We start from the raw sequence: 22,775 nt of genomic DNA on the forward strand, positions 1-22,775 counted from the left end.
TATGGGGTGGCAATTGCCGGATCTGCCACTGGCCCAGGTACATGAACTTTTTTGGGACCCCTTCCATAGTCACCAAGGGGTTGTGTCCATACCAGGTTAGTGGCTCCTTTCACTACACAGGCAGACCAGTGCCCCAAGCCTGACTGGTAATTTTTAACTGCCCCCCACCCCCTCTCAGTACCCCTGCTTATACCTTTAACAAACTATTTTACTAGTGTTGGATAAATGTAAAATATTCAGAGACCACTGCCCAGACCAGTCTATTAATTCTTTCAGGTCCACCAGTCCTTCTGACAAATGCCAGAGTTGCCAGATAACCAGTTCAGACCTGGTAGACACAGAATAATGCAGAAATCCCAGCACTTTATTCAATTTGCATTAATTAAAAGTGGATATCTCTGAGATGCATTCTTTTCTTTCTTATAAGTATGCATCAAGGATTGTTGACTACTACTAGACCTTTTATTAGTTAAATTACATGAAATGTAACGTAATACCTTCCAAAAATAGTTGAAATGAGACATCCCCTTTAAGAAATGTGAGGATGAGAACTCCACTATTATATGGTATACATTTTATTGTTTGTTTGTAATATAGATAATAGATCAATAATGTGCTATTTTTTTTTATAATTGTTTCACTGTATCTTTGTTGATTTTAGTTACTGAAGAAAGCCTACTTGCTGATCGTCGTTTTGCTATCTTGAGCACAACAATCGTGATTACTCTGCCAATAGCACTATACCGGAATATGCAAAGGTTAGGAAAGGTAAATTAAGCTGCTAGACTTTCAGTCTGGTCTGTGTTTCCTCTTTGATGTCTATTCTCATCTGTGGTTATCACCCTAATAAACAGTTGTGGCTAGACATTATTATATTACTGCAGGCTGGTGACAGCTTCTATGTCCATCCTTTTCATAATGGTTCCTATATGGACCTACCTAACCCCAGAGATTGGTACATCTGTTCCCAGACCAGAGTTTACTTGTAAAGTTAACTATTCAAAATGAGGCATTTTTAAAAGTAAAGTTTGACTTCCTGTGTATTATAATACCTATAGGAGTTTATTAAAGACAGATATTGTTCTGCATTACCTTACACTACGGAATTAGGGGGAGACCCTGGAACTCTTGAGGAAGTAAGCAATTCTCCCGGAAGCACTTACCTACCGAAAGGTGGGTAAGACCATCACTCAAACCGCAGCATGATGTTGGTTTTTCCTTTAGTTGGGTAGTTATCTGTATTACACACATATCTTAAGTGCAGAATCAATAAACATTTAGGACATGACTTTGATTTGTCAGTAAAATAAGTGTGAAAAAAATTATTTAAGAAATTGACAGTCATTAATTTTATATCTTAACAGACATCAGTATGAAATCAAGGATAAGATTGTTCCACTGTCTCTCTGTAGGTATCTCTGATGTCCCTCATTCTAACAGTAATCGTCCTGATGATTGTGATGATTCGAACATCATCTTTAACTTTGACAATGTAAGTAATGTATATTTTAATAATAGCATTCAGTTGTTTCTCCTCACATAATCATCACATCAATCACAGGGATAGCTTTGAGTCATTGCTTTACAAGTAATATTTATCATTCAAATCAGTCTCTGCCACATTGGCTCTTACAGTCTAAATTCTGTGAGCAAATTACAATTATATTGTAAATCACTTCCTTGTTTGGACCTTTAAACCACATTGCTGGACATTGGTACCAGTAGGACATAGGGGATAATGTGCAATGATACAGGTCTTATAAAGATGACTGTATATGTAGGTTGTTGTGTATGAGGCATCTTTTTTTGTTGTTTCCAAATGGATAATTTGCATTTCTACATAATCACATGAATTGAGTCACACACGTTATGTTACAATCATTTTTATATGAATACTTTTTTATCATAAGTAAAAGAAACTTACAACTTTGATCTAACCGAGCAGAAAGAAATTTGTGATGTATTTAAAGTAGCAGGCTCATTATGATTTTAATTTAAAATGTCCACATAATCTGGATTATCACTTGATTGCATTGGATCTATGGGCAGCACGGTGGCTCAGTGGTTAGCACTTCTGCCTCACAGCACTGGGGTCATGAGTTCAATTCCCGACCATGGCCTTATCTGTGCAGAGTTTGTATGTTCTCCCCGTGTTTGCGTGGGTTTCCTCCGGTTGCTCCGGTTTCCTCCCACACTCCAAAAACATACTAGTAGGTTAATTGGCTGCTATCAAATTAACCCTAGTCTCTCTCTCTATGTCTGTCTGTGTGTTAGAAAATTTAGACTGTAAGCTCCAATGGGGCAGGGACTGATGTGAGTGAGTTCTCTGTACAGCGCTGCGGAATTAGTGGCGCTATATAAATAAATGATGATAATGATGATGATGATTGGATCAAGGACTGGATCAAGGTGGAAAACCACGACTGTTAAAGGCAGAGAGGACATAGCAATGGCGATCTGGCACTTCTCTTAGCTTTCAGTGACAGAGCTGTAACATATAGAACAATGACAGATCCATCCTTATGGTGATACATTACTGTAAACTATACAGCAGCAGACACCCGCAATCACTGTGTTCTCACCGCAATGAAAAAAGTCACTGAACGTTGGGAACTGGTTGCTCAACATTCTATGAGATGTGTTTTTGAACCATGCATCAGGTGGGGGTTTCCTTAACAGGAAACTCCCAACTAATATTCTATATATTGGGTTCTTATGTTGGATTTTTACAGAGTGTTTCTATGTTTATGTCTAGTCTTAAAAGTGCCTCCTGTTCTGAAGTTTACAGCTCATTAAAGATACCTATTTACACCGGAAAATCTGAATATGGAATATGCAGAGAAAGTGTAAAATAATGGTTATTAATGGTCGCTGTTCTTGTATCCATAGAAACATCTCACATAGAATTATTATAATGTTATGTATAATATGTATAATTTATTGAAAACCCCCCAAAAATTTGCTTTTTTTATTCAAACTCAAGGACAATTCTGAAATTAGTTTTAAAAGTAAAAAGGCAAAAAAACTCCTGGTAAAATGTGTCCAGGTTCATTAGTACATTACTTTATGTTCAATAGGCTTTAATACTAGTGTGTGCAGGCATAGGCTGGGTACACACTACAGGTTTTTCACCTGAGTATCGGGCCAGTCACATGATAAACGACTGTTTTGCCCCATATGGTATTAGTGTGTATGCTCCAATGATGAGCGATTATCGTTACTTCCAAAGCACATCGTATCGTTTCATGTGATTTTATAAACAGACTAAAAATCTATGTTAACGACGGAACAATGTTGTTCCAAATCTGCAGTGTGTACATACTCACGACCAGCAGTGTAGTCAGATCTACATTGAGATTACAGAGTCACGATCTTTTCAGATGATGGTCATGACATCATCATCATCATCATCACCATTTATTTATATAGCGCCACTGATTCCGTAGCACTCCTTATCTGTGCCATCAAATTCAAATGAATGTTAACTCACTCACATCAGTCCCTGCCCCATTGGCGCTTACAGTCTAAAATCCCTAACATACACAGACAGACAAAGAGAGAGACTAGAGTCCATCTGATAACCACCAATTAACCTACCAGTATGTTTTTGGAGTGTGGGAGGAAACCCACGCAAACACGGGATGAACATACAAACTCCACACAGATAAGGCCATGGTCGGGAATTAAACTCATGACCCCAGCGCTGTGAGGCAGAAGTGCTAACCACTTAGCCACCGTGCTGCCCAGATGAAGAGCACAGATCTGAAGGTAAATGGTGTAAAACATGTATAGTGTGTACACATGAATCGGCATGCTGATCGGGACTTTCAGTCATTACTAAAATCGTTAAGAATATCTCATCAGGAGAAATTTTTTGTAACGTTTACCCAGCCTTAGGGTTAACTGTTCTGCACAGAGCTGCAACATTTTTGCACCAATTGAAAAGCAGTTGTGGTGGCTGCCTGTCGAGTTCTGTTAGTAACTAGGGAAAAGAGAGTAGGAACTGGGCTATCTATTCAATATCATTTCATACATCAGCTAAAATATCCAGAAAAATGTTAACATAAAAATTGCAAATTATATTTTTGTCAAACAGTTAATAAACAAAAAAAACCTTTTTATTTACTTACCTTTAAAAAATTGGACAAACTCATAATTTTAATGAAGTTTTTTTCACTATAAGATAAATATGTCCCTAAGTCTGAGAGGTTATTAGGAGTTTGAACCTCACTCAATTTTTCTTAATTACTTGTCTATTCATTGCTATGTATCAGTGATTTAGCCGTCAAATGACCCAATTTAAAGTTTTTATCTTTTAAGTGCAATTACCCTTTTAAGGATCGGGGTGGGTGGGTGTAACATGTATATATTAAATGTATTAACAAACAGCTAATGTGCACACTACAGAGCAAATGCTGTTTTTTTCAAGTCCCACGGCTAGTTTTGGGTAAGTGTGCTTTGTGCTACAGGGATACACATGGATTAGCAGGCCAGGTTGTAGAAGTTTGCAGCGGCTGATGGGAGGAGTCTGATGAGGGCATTTCTTGCTAAGTGCTGTTACTGGTGCACCAAGTTTGGCACCGAAGTGCAGAAATTAGACTATATTTAGCAGAAGAAAATTATTGACATGACTTGAAGGGGTCGAAACGTTGAATTTATAGGGGTGTTCCTTTCTGAACGTGCATGCAACCTTTTCTCCATCACCTCTGAGGTTCTGGAGATCAGGGGGTATATTTACTAAACTGCAGGTTTCTAAAAAACTAGATGTTGCCTTTAGCAACCAATCAGATTCTAGCTGTCACTTTATAGCATGTACTAAATAAATGACAGCTAGAATCTGATTGGTTGCTACAGGCAACATCTCCACTTCTTCCAACCAACCCTGACCTCCGTGTTCTGGTTTGTTTTTGGTTTTGGATCTGGATTAACTTCATGTTTTGGTTTTGGCAAAACTGCCCTTGCATGTTTTGGTTTTGGTTCCTGATTTTTTTTCTAAAATCCCTATTTTTGTTTTTGCTCAAATCACATATTTTTGCTTTTTTACCCCAATTATTATTAACCTCATTAACACTAATTTAAAGTCATTTGCAGTCAATTTTGACCATCTCACAGGTCACAAAATTATTTTCATACACTTTCAAACAAAGGCTGCAGATTTAGAAGACCAAACCTGCCAGACCTATTATTTCTATTTCAGCAATGACAATTAGCAATGGAGCTCTCCTGAATGTCACTGGAGACGTTGAAGAACATTGCTACCCCTCCTCTTTTTATTCTACCTTTGACGTTGCCCAACTGCAGTAGAGACTGCCAAAAGAACTGTGCTACCCCTTCTGTGTCCCTCTGTGATATGGCGCTGGTTCGCCGTGGAGGGCGGTACTTATAGAATCCAAAGCTCGCAAGATCCGACGACGTAATGATGGCGTTTTGCCTCGTTTTCAATTCCGAGGGCGCGCGAAAGTACTTTACCGTTTCCATCCAATGCATTTTTCAGAGCATCTGCCAACTGCCAAAACGAGTCACATAGTGCTTTCTTCTGGTTGATTCCAACGACTATGAAGTGGGCACCTTGAAAGTTGTTGGTCTGGTTCACTGTAGCCAAGCACCCCTCCTGAATCTCTTTGGGAGGAGCTATAATTTTCCTATATGGTAGACGGGAGTGTATCGCAGAGAGTCAGTTAATTTAAATACTGCCTTTCATAAGCTTTGTCATTCAAATATTATAAATGACGATATAGTTCTGTAGTTAGAGTTATGCAATATACAAAAACATATAAATACACCTTTTAACAGTTATACTGGTATGTAAACTATTCTTTAATATTATTTTTCTGCAAACTATGGGGCATATTCAATTCCGATCCCGATTCGCGGGATCGCGCAGGAACGGCCGCGAATGTAATCCGCGGTACCGCAATAACGTGGATGGGCTGCGTACGAAAATCCGCGTTATTGCGATACCGTATTACCGGCAGTTGTGCGCATTTTCCGCGGTAACGCGCGTTACCGCGAATCGGATCGGAATTGAATATGCCCCTATATGTTTTAATGAGCTTTATACAAATGAATTACAAAAGTTCAACCTCGCTCCTTAGTACTGTAAATACCCACTGTTGTATAGACCATATTGACATTTTTAATAGTTTCGCTACAAATAATACACGTCAGCAAATGGTGACAACATGCCATTACTGAATTGATGTTGTTATTAGGATCTCTTGCAGCAAGTTGAATAGAATAGGATTTCATATTGTATTTTCTATCATTGCCACAAGAGGGAAACAGCTGCAAGGCCTTTCTTTTATAAAGCATTTGGCTTGTATGTGAAAAAAATATACGGTATATATCACGCTTGTTTGTAGAGCTTTTGTACTTTCAAAGTCAGGGATTCCATAAAAATGTCATTGAGACTGAACAGACACATTATTCTTGTCAATAGCCCAAGTTAACTTAGTGGTTTGCAGAAAATAAGCTTGCAAACTGTGTATGGAATCTATTGTTTTAATAAACATTTCTAACGCTTTAATTTAATTAAAAAAAAATATTGCAATGCTATTAGTCATACTATAGATTACTATATTTAGTTGAAACGCCAAAAAAAACACCATACACTATTATTGGTATGGGTTCGGTCCATGTTGACTGTCTCCTCTGTGTAGGCAATGGGGGTGTTCCTAATCTCATGGGTGTATGCAGTGGTCGAATTGGAAATTTAGAAGCGCTGGTATGGAAATTTGAAGTGAATGGCTGGGGGCGCCTAGGCCCACAGAAGCTTTAGGAATTTTGATAGTATGAACTTAATTTTAGATGCTTTTTAACTCTATATAATTAATATGAAACATATTATACAATGAATGACTAACCGTCCTGTGTCTCATGGTCACCGTGTTCCTACATCTCTCTCTCTCTTGTCTTTGTGTAATTATATTTTCCATCATATCTCTTGTGTCTCTTTATCTTTCTATAATGTCTCTACTGTCTTTCTTTACCTCTCCCTTATGTCTTCCATGTGTCTCTTCTCCATTTCTTTACTTGTCTACTTTGTCCACTCTCCCAATGTGGAGGGGTCGGGGAGTGTGGCTCTGCACAGTGAATGTCTGTGGGCTGCCTATACACAGTGTGCATGTGAACCTCCCAGCTTGTGAATCTCGCTATACTCTCCCTCGCCACAAGGGGTGCAGTCATGTACCTGCTGCTCAGGCAGCAGTGTATGTAATCTTATGCTGACCTGCACTGTAGAGCATGTCAGCAGCTTCAGAGAGGTGGGTGGTAGAAGTGCCGGTATATCATCCCAGCACATACCGCCACACTGCGAGCACTGGGTGTATGTTATGTGTATGTTCTGTCTGTATAAATTATGGCTTATTCTCATTATTTATCATTGATGCTCCTTGACAATCCATTAAGAGTATGTAAGGAGTAACATACTATTATATAAGACTGTAGGTAATAAGGATAGTTAAATTTACCTTAAAAGTTATAGTCATACTTGTATACTCTCCTGGAGACTGCTGAATTTCGAGGAGAACTCCCAGACTGCTGGAGAGTAGGATACTCTCCCGGATTCTGCCTCTCTTTCTTATAGCACAAAGTGGATGCCCTGATGATGCGATTTGGGTCATCAGACCTCCCAGGCGGATCCCGGGATTGTGATTCACATCATTATTGGTCCACTTCCTCTGCACAATGATGGATTTTTATGCTCGTTACACTTGCCCATTAGACTTCTATTCTGGGAAAGCCTGGAAGGGGGGTCAAAAAGTAGGTAAGTATGGGTTACAGTATCAGTATAGTAACACTTGGTCTGTGAGACCAAGTAGGTGAGAGTCCTTTTTAGCATTTGTCTATCCCAAGGGATGAGGTCTCTGGAGTTTTGATAGACCTCACATGTCTATAAAGGCATCTGTGGAACCTGTCTCTAAATGGGGCTGTTACATGTGTCCCCCTAATGTAACCTTAGAGAGGGATTATCCCCTTCTGGCTGAGCATATGAAAGTGGTAATACTCCAACTAGAGCCATTCTGTAGTAAAGTAAACAGTCTTTCTTCCTTACACATGAAGATAATGAGTGTCCTTATTTAGTGAAACATAAATTAAAAATAGAAATATTTAATGCACATTATTAATGATAATTTGGCCTGAACCGTTCCCTTATCCATGGTGGAGATTTTTCTTTCATTTGTTTTAGCTAGGGCAGTCAGCTGATAGGATAGCTGTGTAAACAAATGCAGTAAAAGCAAATAATTCACTAACTGTGGGAAAAACTGTTCCTGCAAATAAGAGCTTGGGAATGAGAGCACAGAATGTTTTACTTGTGTGGAACATTTAAGGATGAGGATGATAAGAAAGGGTAATGTTCTAGGCTGATTTCCTTTATAGTTTCCAAATGTCCACTCCTTCAAAATGGTTTGAGTGATGGATGACTTCTGATTGGGTAGATCTTGCAAAGTCTCACATGACGCTGAGAGTTTAGCACAGCCATCTTTCTAAGCAGGTAAGGGCGGAACAGTGCTGTGCAGGTGCGCATAGCCGCGGGACCAGCCCTAACCGGGGCTTCACTGCACATGCGTCACAACAGTGGCCTTGGAGGGGGGCGGGCAGGCATTTGCAGGTCCCCAATCTGGCCCGGGCTCTATAGAGGCTGCACTCCTTGCAGTGGCAGTAGTTAGGCCTCTGTGAACTGTGATTATTTTTCCATAGGGCATACAATACCTAGGGCCTGAATTAGGGTAAAAGTGCTCTGTTGACAGATGTGCAAAAATGCATCTGTACACTTGCACATCTGTATTTTAAGCTGCATGCATCTTATGACATGTGCAACCCTTAACCTAGAGTGTGGATGCATCAGTGATAAAGATACAACAATCATCATCAACTCCAAAACTTGCACCATGATTATGTAGGCCCATCATTTATGCTTCAAACTAGAGTTGCTCAGGCTCGGTTTCCCGAGAACCGAAACTTAACAGATCGGAGTACCGCTCGGCTCGGTACCTTCGCCCTTTTTAAGATTTGAAAACGAGGCAATACGTCATTGTGACGTGGTCGGATTTCTGGATTCCTTTTTAAAATCCAACATAACGGTGGGTGGGAGGGAAGGCGGACCCCCATTTTTCTTTTCTGCCACTGCTGTGTGCCAATGTGTCCTAGATGTGCTAGGAACTGCCGAGTGTCGCTTACCATCCAGCCAGGTCGCTGCAGTATTTGTCCGAAAGTGTATGAAACTAATATTGTGACCTGTGAGGTGGTCAAAATTGACTGCAAATGACTTGAAATTAGTGTTATTGAGGTTTATAATAATGTAGGAACAAAAAAAGACCAAAATTATGTGATTTTAGCATATGTTAGGGTTTTTTCTAAAAAATCCAAAACCAAAACACACAAGGGCGGTTTTGCCAAAACCAAAACACGAAGCTAATCCAAAACCAAAACCAAAACCAGTTCACGGGGGTCAGTGAGCATCTCTACTTCAAACTAACATATTAAGATCTGTGTAACTCAAAATAAGATGCATCCCAAAGTGGCTTAATTTGCAAGTACTCCCTTACTGTACTTGCACATTACCACCCTTGATCAAATTACGTGTAACTCTACACAAGGAGTGTGCGTTTTGTACCAAGATGCATCTCTACAGCACTTACCCTGCCACTCTAAATCAGGCCTTTTATCTCCACTCATTACTATGAGTGGTTTTGCCAAACTGCCTGATTGACTCCAGTAGAACAGTGAGACCTGTGACACTATGGCAAAGTAGAAAACACATTTTGTAAAGTAATTACCAAAAAAATAAGTTTTTCTTAGGCCCCCCCACCCCCCGCCGCCTCTTAGCAGCATTTTAAGCTACACCCTATTTTTTCCATGCCAAGGCACTATAAAATATTGTGTCAATCACACCAAACAATTAATGCTGACAAAAGTTTGCTGAACCACTTTGCTGTAGTTTTATTAAGGGAAGTCAGGATGGTACAGACAGCAACTTTTGTAGTTCCAGCAATCAAACAAACAGAAGTATTTACAATTCCATGCGACCCTGCTTCTAGCTAGACACTATATCCTCTCTCTAGTAACCGGCCACTGGCTGGTGTTGGTTGCCCCGCCCACAACACATATCCAGCTATGTTTGCTTCCTCCCCACCACCAACGCTTTAAACCATTAATTAATTACACACATGTGCTCCACCTGTGAACCTCTGCTGTGTGTAGAAAAGCGTGGAGACTTAACCTTGTCTGTAGCATGAGCCTGCGGACTCCCAGAAAAATCAGCCTCTCCCTTATGGGTCTGTGGCAAACTTCTATTTTTGTCAATATATATATATATATATATATATATATATATATATATATAAAACTCAACTGATATGTTTAGTTTATTATATATATGTTTGTTGCCTATAGCAACCAATTAGATGTCATTTTGTAAAATGTACTAAATAAATGATAACTAGAAACTGATTGGTTGCTATAGGCAACATCTCCATTTATTCAAACCCGCAGTTTAGTAAATATACCCCCTGGTGTCAGTATTTCTTTTGCAACTAAAGACACTGTGTAAAACATACTTTGTTTAAAAAATCAGTATTTTTTGTCCCTATAATAATACCAATAGGAATAAGTACTAAATGCTTTGTGGGGGCGGCTCCAGTGCAGAGACACTTGAATGCAATGTTAAATAATATTGTGAGTTGAAGCCAGAGCATGGATGCTAGGTAACTGCTGGGTAACAAAGAGAAGACAAGATAATCTGCCATCAAATTCTATCTTTCCAAGACTTTAAATGATTTGAACATAGAATGCTATGTTGTACCTTATAATTTCTCCCTTTGTGTCCTTGTGTGTCCTTTTGATCTCTTGTGTTGTTGTAGTAAATTAATAAGACGTCAGAAAGTCTGTGCCCTTTGACGATTTTTCCTTCCAGAATAACAGTTTAAACCAGATTTAATTATTCTTTTAGTAGAGATCAGAGAGGTCTCGTGGAAAGAGTACTGGCTTTCATACTTAGAGGACAAAACCCAAGTCACTGCAATATCATATGCAGTCAGGGAAAACTTGAGTGTCTACTTCTAATTAGAGACATTTTCAAAAATGTTCTGTGGAACATTCGCCAGTAGAATTTGGCCTTAAGTTTTCCCATTTTTAATCCAACCACCCCACACAGAAGGAATTGACGGTCGACATACCAGATCTATTCATGGACTCTAAATTCAGGAAACGGCAAATTTACAAATACTTTGCAGAATGGCTTTGTGCAAAATGACAAACCAGAAGCAGAACTTAAAGATTGTATCACTTAAATGTCGCACCCTGGAAATGTCTTCATCACAAAATTTGATTTCCGCCACTTAATCATCATCTAGTTATATAGCGCACTCAGGTTTCACTAAAATGCGCTATCAAATATAGTACAGATGAGAGCACTGAAGAGCCAAGACACATATATAGAGACACAGGTGTAAATGTATCAAGCTGCCAGTGTCCGTTGAAAAGTGGAGATTTTGCCTATAGCAACCAATCAGATTCTAACTATCATTTTGTAGACTGTACTAAATAAATGATAACTAGAATCTGATTGGTTGCTATAGGCAACATCCCCACTACATCTAGATCTAAATATTATATTTTCATTTAAACTTACTGTGACATTTTATATGTACATACAGGGGCAAACGCAGGATTTTCCACACCACGCCGCCAGTGGGCGTGACCAGCATGCATGGGGGCGTGGCTATAATATTAGACAGTGCTTGGCTGCTCTCCAACTCTTCCTATCCCCATAATATACATGGCCAATGCTGCGTACACTACTGTTAGGTGCACGCAGCTCTCCCTTTTCAAGCAGAGCTGTGTGAAGCGGGAGCAGGGTCCAGCAACCTCAATTATAAAGTGCCCCAGGCTTGGAGGGGGGTTTCCAGGCACTAGAAACCCCCCCCCCCTCGGTTTGCCTATGACATAATGGGACACATGGCAAGTGTTCAAACAGACAGAGATGTGGGCATATCTCTGTCAATATGTGAATACAGCCACTGCCATTTCCAATTTACTGTTGTGGCAAATCACCCATTTCAATCAAGTAAGAACAGTTACACAGTAATAAATGTGTGTTTGGGTTTATTTAGCTGCACCATTCACAAACTTAACGATGGGTTACTAATTTTATTGTTCCTATTATAGACCCCATTCTGAAGACGCCTGGGTTTTTGCAAACAGGAATGCAATACAAGCAGTTGGAGTCATGTCTTTTGGTAAATATCTGTGGATAAATTTTGCCATACTGTGTATATAAAAGAACATAGGGGTATATTTACTAAACTGTTTGAAAAAGTGGAGATGTTGCCTATAGCAACCAATCAGATTCTAGCTGTCATTTTGTAGAATGCACTAAATAAATGACAGCTAGAATCTGATTGGTTGCTATAGGCAACATCCCCACTTTTTCAAACCCACACTTTAGTAAATATAGTGTAATTGAGCAGAGTTGTGTAAATCTGTATGCCACCATCTTTGGGCCTGATTTAGATTTGAACATAAAAAAAACACTTTTTTTTTTATTATGTATGTGTAGTAAAACAAACCAAAGTTTTAAGTTACTTGCTCTTGCCAAGCCCTGTGATAGGGGGATTGGGGACTTCTAAGTTCTCCCAACCATCCATGAACAGTTTGGTGATGAACAATGCCTTTTCCAGCATGATGGAGCACCTTGCCATAAGGTAAAAGTGATAACTAAGTGGCTCGGGGATCAAAACATCAAAATTCTGGGTCCATGGCCAGGAAACTCCCCAGACCTTAATCCCATTGAGAACTTGTGGTCAATCCTCAAGAGGCGGGTGGACAAACAAAAACCCACAAATTCTGACAAACTCGAAGCATTGATTAGGCAAGAATGGGCGGCCATCAGTCAGCATGTGACCAAGAAGTTGATTGACAACATCCCAGGGCGAATTGCAGAGGTATTCAAAATGAAGGGTCTACTGACTCTTTGCATAAACTTAATGTAGTTGTCAATAAAAGACTTTGACACTTATGAAATGCTTGTAATTTTGCTTCAGTATACCATAGCAACATCTGACAAAAAGGTCTAAAAACACTGAAGCAGCAAACTTTGTGGAAACCAATACTTGTGTCATTCTCAAAACTTTTGGCCATGACTGTAGTTAAAAAATTCACAACACACCTAAATACTACTTTATTATTCCACTTGGAGTTTACAGTCTAAATTTCCTAACACACACAGACTGAGAAAGACTAAGTTAAATTTAATAGCAGCCAATTAACTGACTAGTACGTTTTTTTTGGAGTGTGGGAGGAAACCAGAGCACCTGGAGGAAGCCCAAGCAAACCCACGGAGAACATACTAACTCCACACAGATAAGGCCATGGTCGGGAATCAAACTCATGACCCCAGTGCTGTGAGGCAGAAGTGCTAACCACTAAGTCACCATATATGTATGGAACTACATGTTTAAGCAGGCCCTTAACATAACCAAGCAGTCCAGAGCTGCCAGGGCTAGCTGAAATATGTAGTTCCTCAAATGTAATTAATGATTTATTAACTGTACACCATTACCCTATGTCCATCTCCCCAGGAGGTGCCAGGATGAGCCCAAGTGCCTTTCAGCATGATGCTGGCTTGCTGTGTTGGGGGGTGGGGGGAAGGCGCTTGGTGTCGCTGGTTGGAGCTGGTTGCTGCTTTTGCAGGGTAACCCCACACCTATTATCCCCCTGCTTTAGCTGTAACCAGCACAAGCTGTAATGGCTTAAAATCGGTGTCAATTAAGATCATACATGCCAACCTTTAAGGACTTCTCCCCCGGGGAGAAGTCATTTGGCAGGGATAGGAGGGGGCGTGGTGACATCATTGTCGCGTCACAATAGCCCCGCCCCCACTATAAAAAGCCGAAAGTCACAGCATTGAATGGAGGAGGTGGAGGCTTAATTACGTTATTAAGCCCCACCCCCTCCATTCCATGCTGTGGATTTCAGCAAATGCAGGAGCTTTGCCTACCCTTCCGGGAGTCCGTGAGGACTCCCCGAAATTCGGGTCCCTCCCGGGAATTCCGGGAGATTAGGCAAGTATGCTTAAGATAAACATGTTAGGACGCAGTTTTGCAGTTTACATTTACATTTGGCAATTGTAGAAATAAGGCAAGTCTGTCTGCAATACACATTTATAAACTGTATCACCACAATTTAAATAGCATCCAGTAATAATGGAAGCAGCCATTCTGTGGACTGAACCAATATTTATGAGGATTTTTTTGGTGCTATCCTATTTTAAATAACTCACTTTGCAACTTCAGTAGTGAAATGTATAAATTACTTTATATTTTTCTCTTTATTTAGTATTTATGTGCCACCATGCCTGTTTTTTGATCTATGGATCTCTGGAAAAAGCAACAGTCAGTAATTGGTCCCGTATTACTCATGTGTCGATGATAATATCACTAATTATCAGTGTCCAGTATTCAGTCTTTGGATATGTGTCTTTTACAGGATACACCCAAGGTAATGTAACTGTTCTGATCATTTTTTGGCATACCCGTAATTCATACTTGTTGACATTTAAAACCTCAGGTCAGGTGGAAAGTGCTTCAGGTCGTGTGACGCGATTGCGTCATTGTGGTCCCTCCCCCTCATGTGCAATGCTGCGATTCTGGGCATCGTGCAGCAGGGGGGCAGGGCTATGATGACGCAAATTGTGTCATCAAGTCCAGTCTCCACCCACTACAGTAGTCAAGTGGGTGGACTCCGAGAGGGTCAACGGCTCTCCTGGGAGTCCAAGAGACTCCTCGAAATTTGGGAGCCTCTCCAGACATTCTGGGAAAGTAGGACAGTATGCAATAATTCCAATCAGCAGATTATGTATGTAGGCGGTCGTCTGCACTCTAACAGGCCACTGACCACACTATCCTTGTTATGCTCATCTTTACATTAAACTTTGTTGGGTATTGATCTACATTTATGCCACTTTGTGTGTGCCCTGAAGCCCTTAACTTCACCTACAGGCACTCTATGTGTAAGAAATATCATGTGAATATAACATTCAAATCGCAATACATAACAATACTTTGTTTTTAAAGAACCAATGAGTAACTATTCATACACGCAACTTTATATTTGAGAATAGTTATTTGATTCCTATTGTACATCCAACTGTGTTTCCAACACTGTACCAAAAATGCATAGCGTTGGTTGTCTAACCACGCTATATAGCATATAAGATAAAAGTATTTGTTAAAATTGGTTAATTATAGAAAAAAAAAGTAGCAATCAATAGATACAATTAAAATTTCAACACATAACTCCAACTCCTCCAGCACACACTAAGGGGGGTATTCAATTGTCAGCGAGTTGTTTTTTTTTGACCGCTATTTTTTTATCATTTTCGAGTGGGTTAACTTCCCCCACGATTCAATTCCATTTTTAACGCTCAGTTTTTTTTCATGAAACGGCCCTCTCGCGGTCCAGTGGAAGGTCCATTGAAAGTATAGGGTGTGTGAGAGGCAGCCGCGTTAAAAGCTATTCAGTTTTTTTTAACGCGGCGTGTTAAACAGGCAGATATGCTGTTTTGTTTCACTCCTGATAGTTGTCACTACAGTCTTTCTACACCCACATCTACAGGGGTCAAGCTCCGAAGAGATAAGCTTTTCACTGCTTGATAAATTGGTCTAGACTATGGGGACTGCGGTATTCTGTGGTAATTAGTCTAATGCGGGACAGATGTCCGTTACCTTAATTTTACCTAAACCATGCAGAAACAGACATTTCCGTATGATTTAAGGGTTGATAAATAGGCCCCTATAGTTAAAGCTACGTTTTTCAGCTGGGGCAGTGAAACCAACCACATAGGCTCCATGGAGAGGGGAAGCTCCATCCTTTGGTGATAATGCAGGTTTAACGTTTTCAAAAATAGCAACAGCAATCAGTATTTGAATACTCTAGTAACTAGGTAACATACAAATCAAACAGTGCCCAGTGTTTACTCTACACAAGGTCATGCTGAACATTTGCTGAGTTTTTTTGTTCTATGCAAAGAACCTAGAATACATTTCCAAAGCTAATTTAAATTCTTAACATTTAGCAATCATCATTAGGAACAAAGGGAACAAAATGGAAGATGTGCCTATATCTATCTAAGTTGTTGGCAACATATTCTCACTCTAGCACAATTTCCCCTTAAAGTCACTTAATCCTCCATGCTAAAAAAAATATTCTGAAAAGCATGAAAATATTTTCTTCCAAGTTGGATTTAGCATTTCACTGATTTGAATTCCCAGTGCAAGTTTGCTGTGTAAGAAGAGACCACTGTTCTGTAGTAAAAACTTTGTGCCATTCAGTTTTTAACACTTTTACACAATTTCTTATAAGCAGAAAGAGTAAAAAGATATGAAAATTTATGTAACTTTCCCAGCATGTTGGACTTTATTGCATGGTGTAGTTTTGATGGGTGATGGGTATTGGCATATTGATTATGACCTAATGGTATGGCTGAATATTTGAAGAAAAGTAAAATATTTGCATGATATGTACAGTAAAATGCAGTATGAACCACCTGGTGTGTGAAGCATCTTGAGCTATTTATTCCAGGTATTTGCTGTTTATTATTCTGATACATTCCTTGCAGTAACTATCATCATCATCACCATTTATTTATATACCGCTACTTATTCCGCAGCGCAGTGCAGAGAACTCATTCACATCAGTCCCTGCCCCATTGGAGCTTACAGTCTAAATTCCCTATCATACACAGACAGACAGACAGAGAGAGACTGGGGGTCAATATTGAAAGCAGCCAATTAACCTACTAGTATGTTTTTGGAGTGTGGGAGGAAACCGGAGCACCCGGAGGAAACCCACGCAAACACGGGGAGAACATACAAACTCCACACAGATAAGGCCATGGTCGGTAATTGAACTCATGACCCCAGTGCTGTGAGGCAGAAGTACTAGTATACTAGCTGCCAAAGTATTAGGTCTGTATCTATGTCAAGCCATATCTGTCCAATTTCCCTCGGGTAACCAGGTGCATATGTTAGTGTTGCAAAGTTGGATGCTTAGTGAAATGCGTCAGCCCAAACATATGCACATAAATGCGTTTTATATGCATGTCTTTTCCAGGGCTAACTTCCGGTGTGCAATTAGTTCCAACTCTACACGAGCCCCAATGTGTGAATGAAAATGGTCAGAATAGTAAATGTGGATTGGGCTCCTTGAAGGGCGAAGTCACATTTTGCCATCTTTGTCTTTATACAACATTATTGAGACACAGTGCTTCATGTTAGCAATATAAGCTTGCAATGTACACATACTGTATATTCCTCCTAATATGCCATGTTTCCTTCGTAGGGGACCTGTTTGAAAATTATTGTAAGGATGATGACCTGGTCACTATTGGAAGGTTTTGCTATGCAATAACAATAATCCTGACTTACCCGATGGAATGTTTTGTTGCTAGAGAGGTAAGTTTTCAGGTTTAAATATAGATTTTGTCAACTCAACAATGTATTGTACTCTTTATTGTACTTTGTAGTATAGTAGCACAGTAGTTTGGGAATAGATATTATCTGACATTTAATTTTTAATGGCAAAATAAAAGTCTGCTCTTGGGGGTAAATGTATGAAGCTCCGAAAAAATCGGAGCTTCATACATTTACCCCTTGGTCTAGGTCTAGACTAAGCTGTGAATTATGGAAGTATTCATATACCCCAACAATGTCAACAATTGGTCATGATCCAATCAACACTCTTTTTCAATATTTCAGAATACAATGAACTACTTTATGTTCGGACCATCTGTCATTTTTTAGATACAAGCAATTGGCTTATTTTTTTTTAATATGATTGAAAAAATAATAATAATTGAGACAGTTGGACAATGCAGCAAGCAAGCCCATTCTTCTGTCGAAAAATATATATATATATATATATATATATATATATATATATATATAAAAGATATAAGTAATTGCAACACTGGGAAAAAATTGTTCACATGGATTTTATGGCACTGTTTATTCCTAAAGGCAATTATAGTAAATGAGCCCTTGAGGCTTTAATCAAGAAAGGGAAGCAGCAAGTTGCACTTAATTACTAATTCTAATTTTGTCCATTTTTAAGCAATCCCCCCTCTCTCCTTTTCATCACCCTAGGACTCCTTTAATCTGAGCCTTTGGAGTCTCTGATGGAAAGGTTCCAATTACCAGATAGACCCTACTTACCAACTCTCCCGGTATGTCCAGGAGACTCCCAAAATCTGGGTCGGTCTCCCGGACTCCCGGGAGAGCAGGCAATTTTCCCGCATCCGGCAAATACCTGGCCAAAATAATGCGATTTGCTGTGAATCATTTTTGCCCGCCCCCAGCATCAAAACATAATTTCCGGCGCAGGAGCGGGGGCCAAAATGACGCAATTGACCGCGCCCCATCCCATCCCGCCCTCTAGCCACGCCACCTTTCCGGGATCTCCCGGACTTCAGTGCCTAAAAGTAGGCCAGTATGAGATAGACTGCAGCAGAGTCTAGAACGGCCTTGCCTCTTGTCGCATCATAACACAGTTACTTTCCATCCACATTCAAAGTCCCAGCTCCAAACATTGCAGCCTGGAACTTCAGGATAACTGCACAACTACTTCTCAATGTTCCAGTACCATAACTATTGGTGCTGAGCCTCTGAATGCTGGCAGCTGATGATGTCACAAGAGGCGGAGCCAACGGAATCTTCCCCGCAGTCTATTTACCACCAGTTTTCATCAGAGACCCCATTGGGAAGAGCAATCGATTCCAGGGGTGAAAAATCCACAATTCAGGTAAGGAGACAATAAAGTGGGGGTGGGTTAGTTCTAGAGCAAAAGGGCAAAACTGAACATTGCCTTTAAATCTTACGTACATTTTAAATTCGCAGCTGTAAATTGGTCTATATCCAGTGAATCTTAAAACCTGAGTGAATGTAGACTTACACAAAAGAGCATTAGACTAGTATAAGAATATGAATAACCTCAGGGTTAACATGAATCTTTCATCTACAAACAGTATCTACTTTATGAACCAATAATAATGTGGATGCATTCTATTAGTTGAACACTGAGACTGAAAATATAAATATAAAAAAATACTTATAATAAGTGTAATATTTAAGTTAAATGAATGAGAATTAAAAAATACAAAATCGGTCAATCAATCTGTTCATCACACTCAGTTAAATTTAGTACTGCCTTAAGTGCACTAATTTCTGTGAACACTGCTCTACACTGACCAATAGATGGCGATGTTACTCCAAATGTTGCTGGCTGGTAAAGTGTGTTATTAAAGTGATCAATCACAGGTAAATGTTTTGGGATTTTTCTGCAGGTGATTTCAAATGTATTCTTTGGTGGGACCCTTTCAACCAGTCTTCATATTGCAACAACCGTGTTAGTTGTGTCTCTTACCACAATTATATCTTTACTCTTCGACTGCCTAGGAATTGTGCTGGAGCTTAATGTAAGTGCTTTATTTCTGGTTATGTGGTAGTTGTACAAATTTGTACAATAATTTAATTTGAATCAACTGTGTTTACATTCACAAGCAGTTAATTCACTGGCATGTCTTACAAGTGGGATGAGGGCATCTAGGCAGAACTTAGCAAATAATACATTTCAAGATGTTTCAACCCTTAAGAATAAATAGTGTACATAACACTGACACACCTCTATGACACAAAGTTATATACACCTTGTACATCCCAACTGTTAGCATGCTGTTTGCCTGGTGTATACTAATGCACATTGAACATTCATTCTCGTATCAAGTGACTTTAGAAAAACAAATCCTGCATTTTGTATTGGACCCCACTTTGGGCTGATTTATATAGTGTATAAGCGTTTTGTTTTTATAATAACGAATGTTACTTCTACTCTCAAGTCTAAAATTAGAAGACATTAGTCAGTGGGTGGGTTCACATTTAAGCACTGTTGTCATACTGTCTTAAAATAAACACTGCATATCCTGTCTTATGAGAACAAACATTAATTTTTGTATGTTTAATACAAAAGCTTAAAAGGCAATTCAAAATGTTTATTTTTGCCTTAAAGATTGCAAACTCAAAACTTTAAATCTAGTATACAGCAGAGGGCACTAAATTCACATTAAATCCTCAGCTTTACTTACCTCTGATGAAGTGTATACCCTACTTGCAAACTTTTCCTCATTGGCTTCAGGGAGATCCCGGGGGAGGTGGGCGTGCGGGGCGGGGCTTGATGAATTGTACCATTTTGTCACAATTTTGGCCAATTACAGCAGAGGGCGGGGCTAAATTATGCAATATTTGTGTCATTAAGCCCCACCCCCGCAACTTATGTATTGCAGGATTGCAGGGGAGAGAACCTGGGAGGTTGCCCTGCTCTCCCGGGAACCCGGGAGGTCTCCCAGAAATGCGGAAGTCTTTCGGAGAGTAGGCAACTATGCGTTAAAGAAAAGCAGCTAATGAATCTCTAGAGACTGAAGTGTCTTTTACATTTCTGTCTCCATTACTGTAGTCATGTTGTCTTACCTGTCAGTCTTTGATTAAATCAATGGTCTCCATGAAAATGGCCACCTCCTTAGGCATCAATACATGGACATAGGACACAATTTCTGAACTGTGTCATCATGCCACAGATGTCAAAGCCAACCACGTCTTGTACTGGCTCAGCATCAGGGAGAATGCCAGACTCTTCAGGGAGTGAGGGAGATCACCCCTATTTCAGGGAGTCTCCCTGACAATCAGGGAGAGTTGGCAAGTATGATGTATACCTGATCTGCTGAGTTCCCTGAAGCCTATAGCAGTCCCGCTCTGCTATTCGGTATACTACCAGGGCCAGAGGAAGCTCTGTGGGGGCCCTAAGCACCTCACCCCCCTTGTACGCTGCACCCCTCCCCCTCAGGTGCGACCATGTGGACCAATAGGAAGCCACTAGCAGACAGCATTTGACTTCCTATTGGTCTACGGGGTCATCCCCCATCTGGTAGACATATTCGGCTGTTACAGGGAAGAGAGAATGGGGATTGCAGAGCTTGTTAGGCACTAGACAAACCCCTCTATTAGACTAGCCACATTCCCCAAGGCAATAGATGACACACTCAGGATAACAGTTAAATATGCAAATAAACTAGTTAGTTCACACTTTTATTTTCAACCATGACGGAGTAAGAAAAGAATAACAATAATTTGCAAAACATATCATGAAATGGGTGCTATTGTACCTTTCAATATAAAATAGAAAGCAGGGTAAGTATTTAAATATGCAGGAAAAGTGTATTTAAAATATATCTCTTGTTTTCCAGGGAGTTATGAGCGCGACTCCTCTTGTCTTCATCATTCCTACCGCCTGCTATCTAAAGTTGTCTGCAGATCACTGGTACCATGCCAACAATGTAATGCCCTGCTTCATCCTCCTACTTGGTATAATAATAATGCCAGTAGGGTTTGCTATGGCCATTTTATATCCACAAGAATGTAGTCATGGCAGCGAGATGTTTTACTGTTTCTCAAATTCGACATCTATCAATAGCCCCTCAAACAGATCATACCCAAACAATGCATCAGAAGTAAACGGGAAATAACTGCTTGATAAATATGTATTGTAAGTATCTTATTTTTATAGTTGTGAATGAAATATGTTTGAGAGACATACTATGTAGTATGGATGTAATATTGATTAAAATAGTAAAATGCATTTAAAAATAATACATATAAACAGCGTTTGTTTTTTTTTGAAAGCCACAAGAAAGTGGCTATACAAAAACAATTAATAGGTAACATTTAAAGGCCTACTACTACCTGGAGCTAATCAGCTGTCACACTTCTGGTATCACAGATGGAATCCAATAGCCAGGTAGTTCTGAAATAAACAAGATTTGTTTAGACATACAAATCTAAAGTATCCAACAAGGGAAGGCAATAGTCCCAAGGCAGATAAGGGTCTGGTAAAAGTATCTTACAATTTCAATCCAAATCACAAGAGGGAGTACGGTTCTGTGAAAGCATTTAATTCAGATTCAAGCACAATACTCAAGCAAAGGCTTCAAAACAGGAAGTGTCTTTTATAGGCCCAAACAGGAAGTGTCTTTTATAGGCCCAAACAGGAAATGTCTTTTATAGGCCCAAACAAGAAATGAGATCCAAGATGGAATCTTCATGAAACAGTCCAGACCGTTTTGGATATTCATCATATACCCTAGAAAGAACTGCAACCTATGCATCTTTTGTCATTTTGATTTACCAGATGTAAGACAGTAACAAAGCCCACTAGCTCAAAGCCAAATCTTAAAAATATCTCTGCAACACTGGTGTTGATGCAAAAAGTTAAGGACATTATTATTGAACCTGGGTGTCCCAGAAACTTTGGCTTTTTTTCAATAAAGATTTTTCTACATTTTAGCATCAACACTAGTGTTTGAGAGGTATTTCGTTATAGTCTTCTCTCATGTTTCTCCACAGCAAGTGACATTGTAGCTAGATTTGTATCTGGTATGCAAAATAAGATATCTGCCCCTCTACGAAAATCCCCTTGGTAGTAATGTGGAATTTAGTTAGAAACAGGGAGAAGGTACCAACATCATGCCAACATTTCATTAATCTTTTTAATCTACATAATGGTGAAAGGCAAAAATTACTTGGATGTTGATTGCTTCTTTGGAGAGAAGTTGTTGTCTGTTGTATACTATATGCCTGTGAATTCAACTGTGCTGTATGTTCTAAAGTGTTTCCTTCCCAGCTCAACAAACAACTGCAAATAGCTCCAATTTAGTTATATTCTTACAAAAG

The 22,775-nt window shown here is 39.5% G+C and overlaps 1 protein-coding gene across 1 annotated transcript in view; it reads left to right on the top strand.

The window, feature by feature from the left end:
- Positions 1-21,574, top strand: part of SLC38A11 (solute carrier family 38 member 11) — a 29,901-nt gene extending 8,327 nt beyond the window's left edge. The window contains exons 6-12 of the mRNA XM_075178668.1: positions 662-768; positions 1,413-1,492; positions 12,169-12,239; positions 14,338-14,499; positions 17,341-17,453; positions 19,340-19,471; positions 21,293-21,574. Coding sequence (XP_075034769.1) covers positions 662-768; positions 1,413-1,492; positions 12,169-12,239; positions 14,338-14,499; positions 17,341-17,453; positions 19,340-19,471; positions 21,293-21,571 — 944 coding nt within the window. The 3' untranslated portion in view covers positions 21,572-21,574. The remainder of the gene's footprint in view (positions 1-661; positions 769-1,412; positions 1,493-12,168; positions 12,240-14,337; positions 14,500-17,340; positions 17,454-19,339; positions 19,472-21,292) is intronic.
- Positions 21,575-22,775: the final 1,201 nt, after the last annotated feature.

Source organism: Mixophyes fleayi, chromosome 7 (assembly GCF_038048845.1).
Source record: "Mixophyes fleayi isolate aMixFle1 chromosome 7, aMixFle1.hap1, whole genome shotgun sequence".
NCBI lineage: Eukaryota > Metazoa > Chordata > Amphibia > Anura > Limnodynastidae > Mixophyes > Mixophyes fleayi.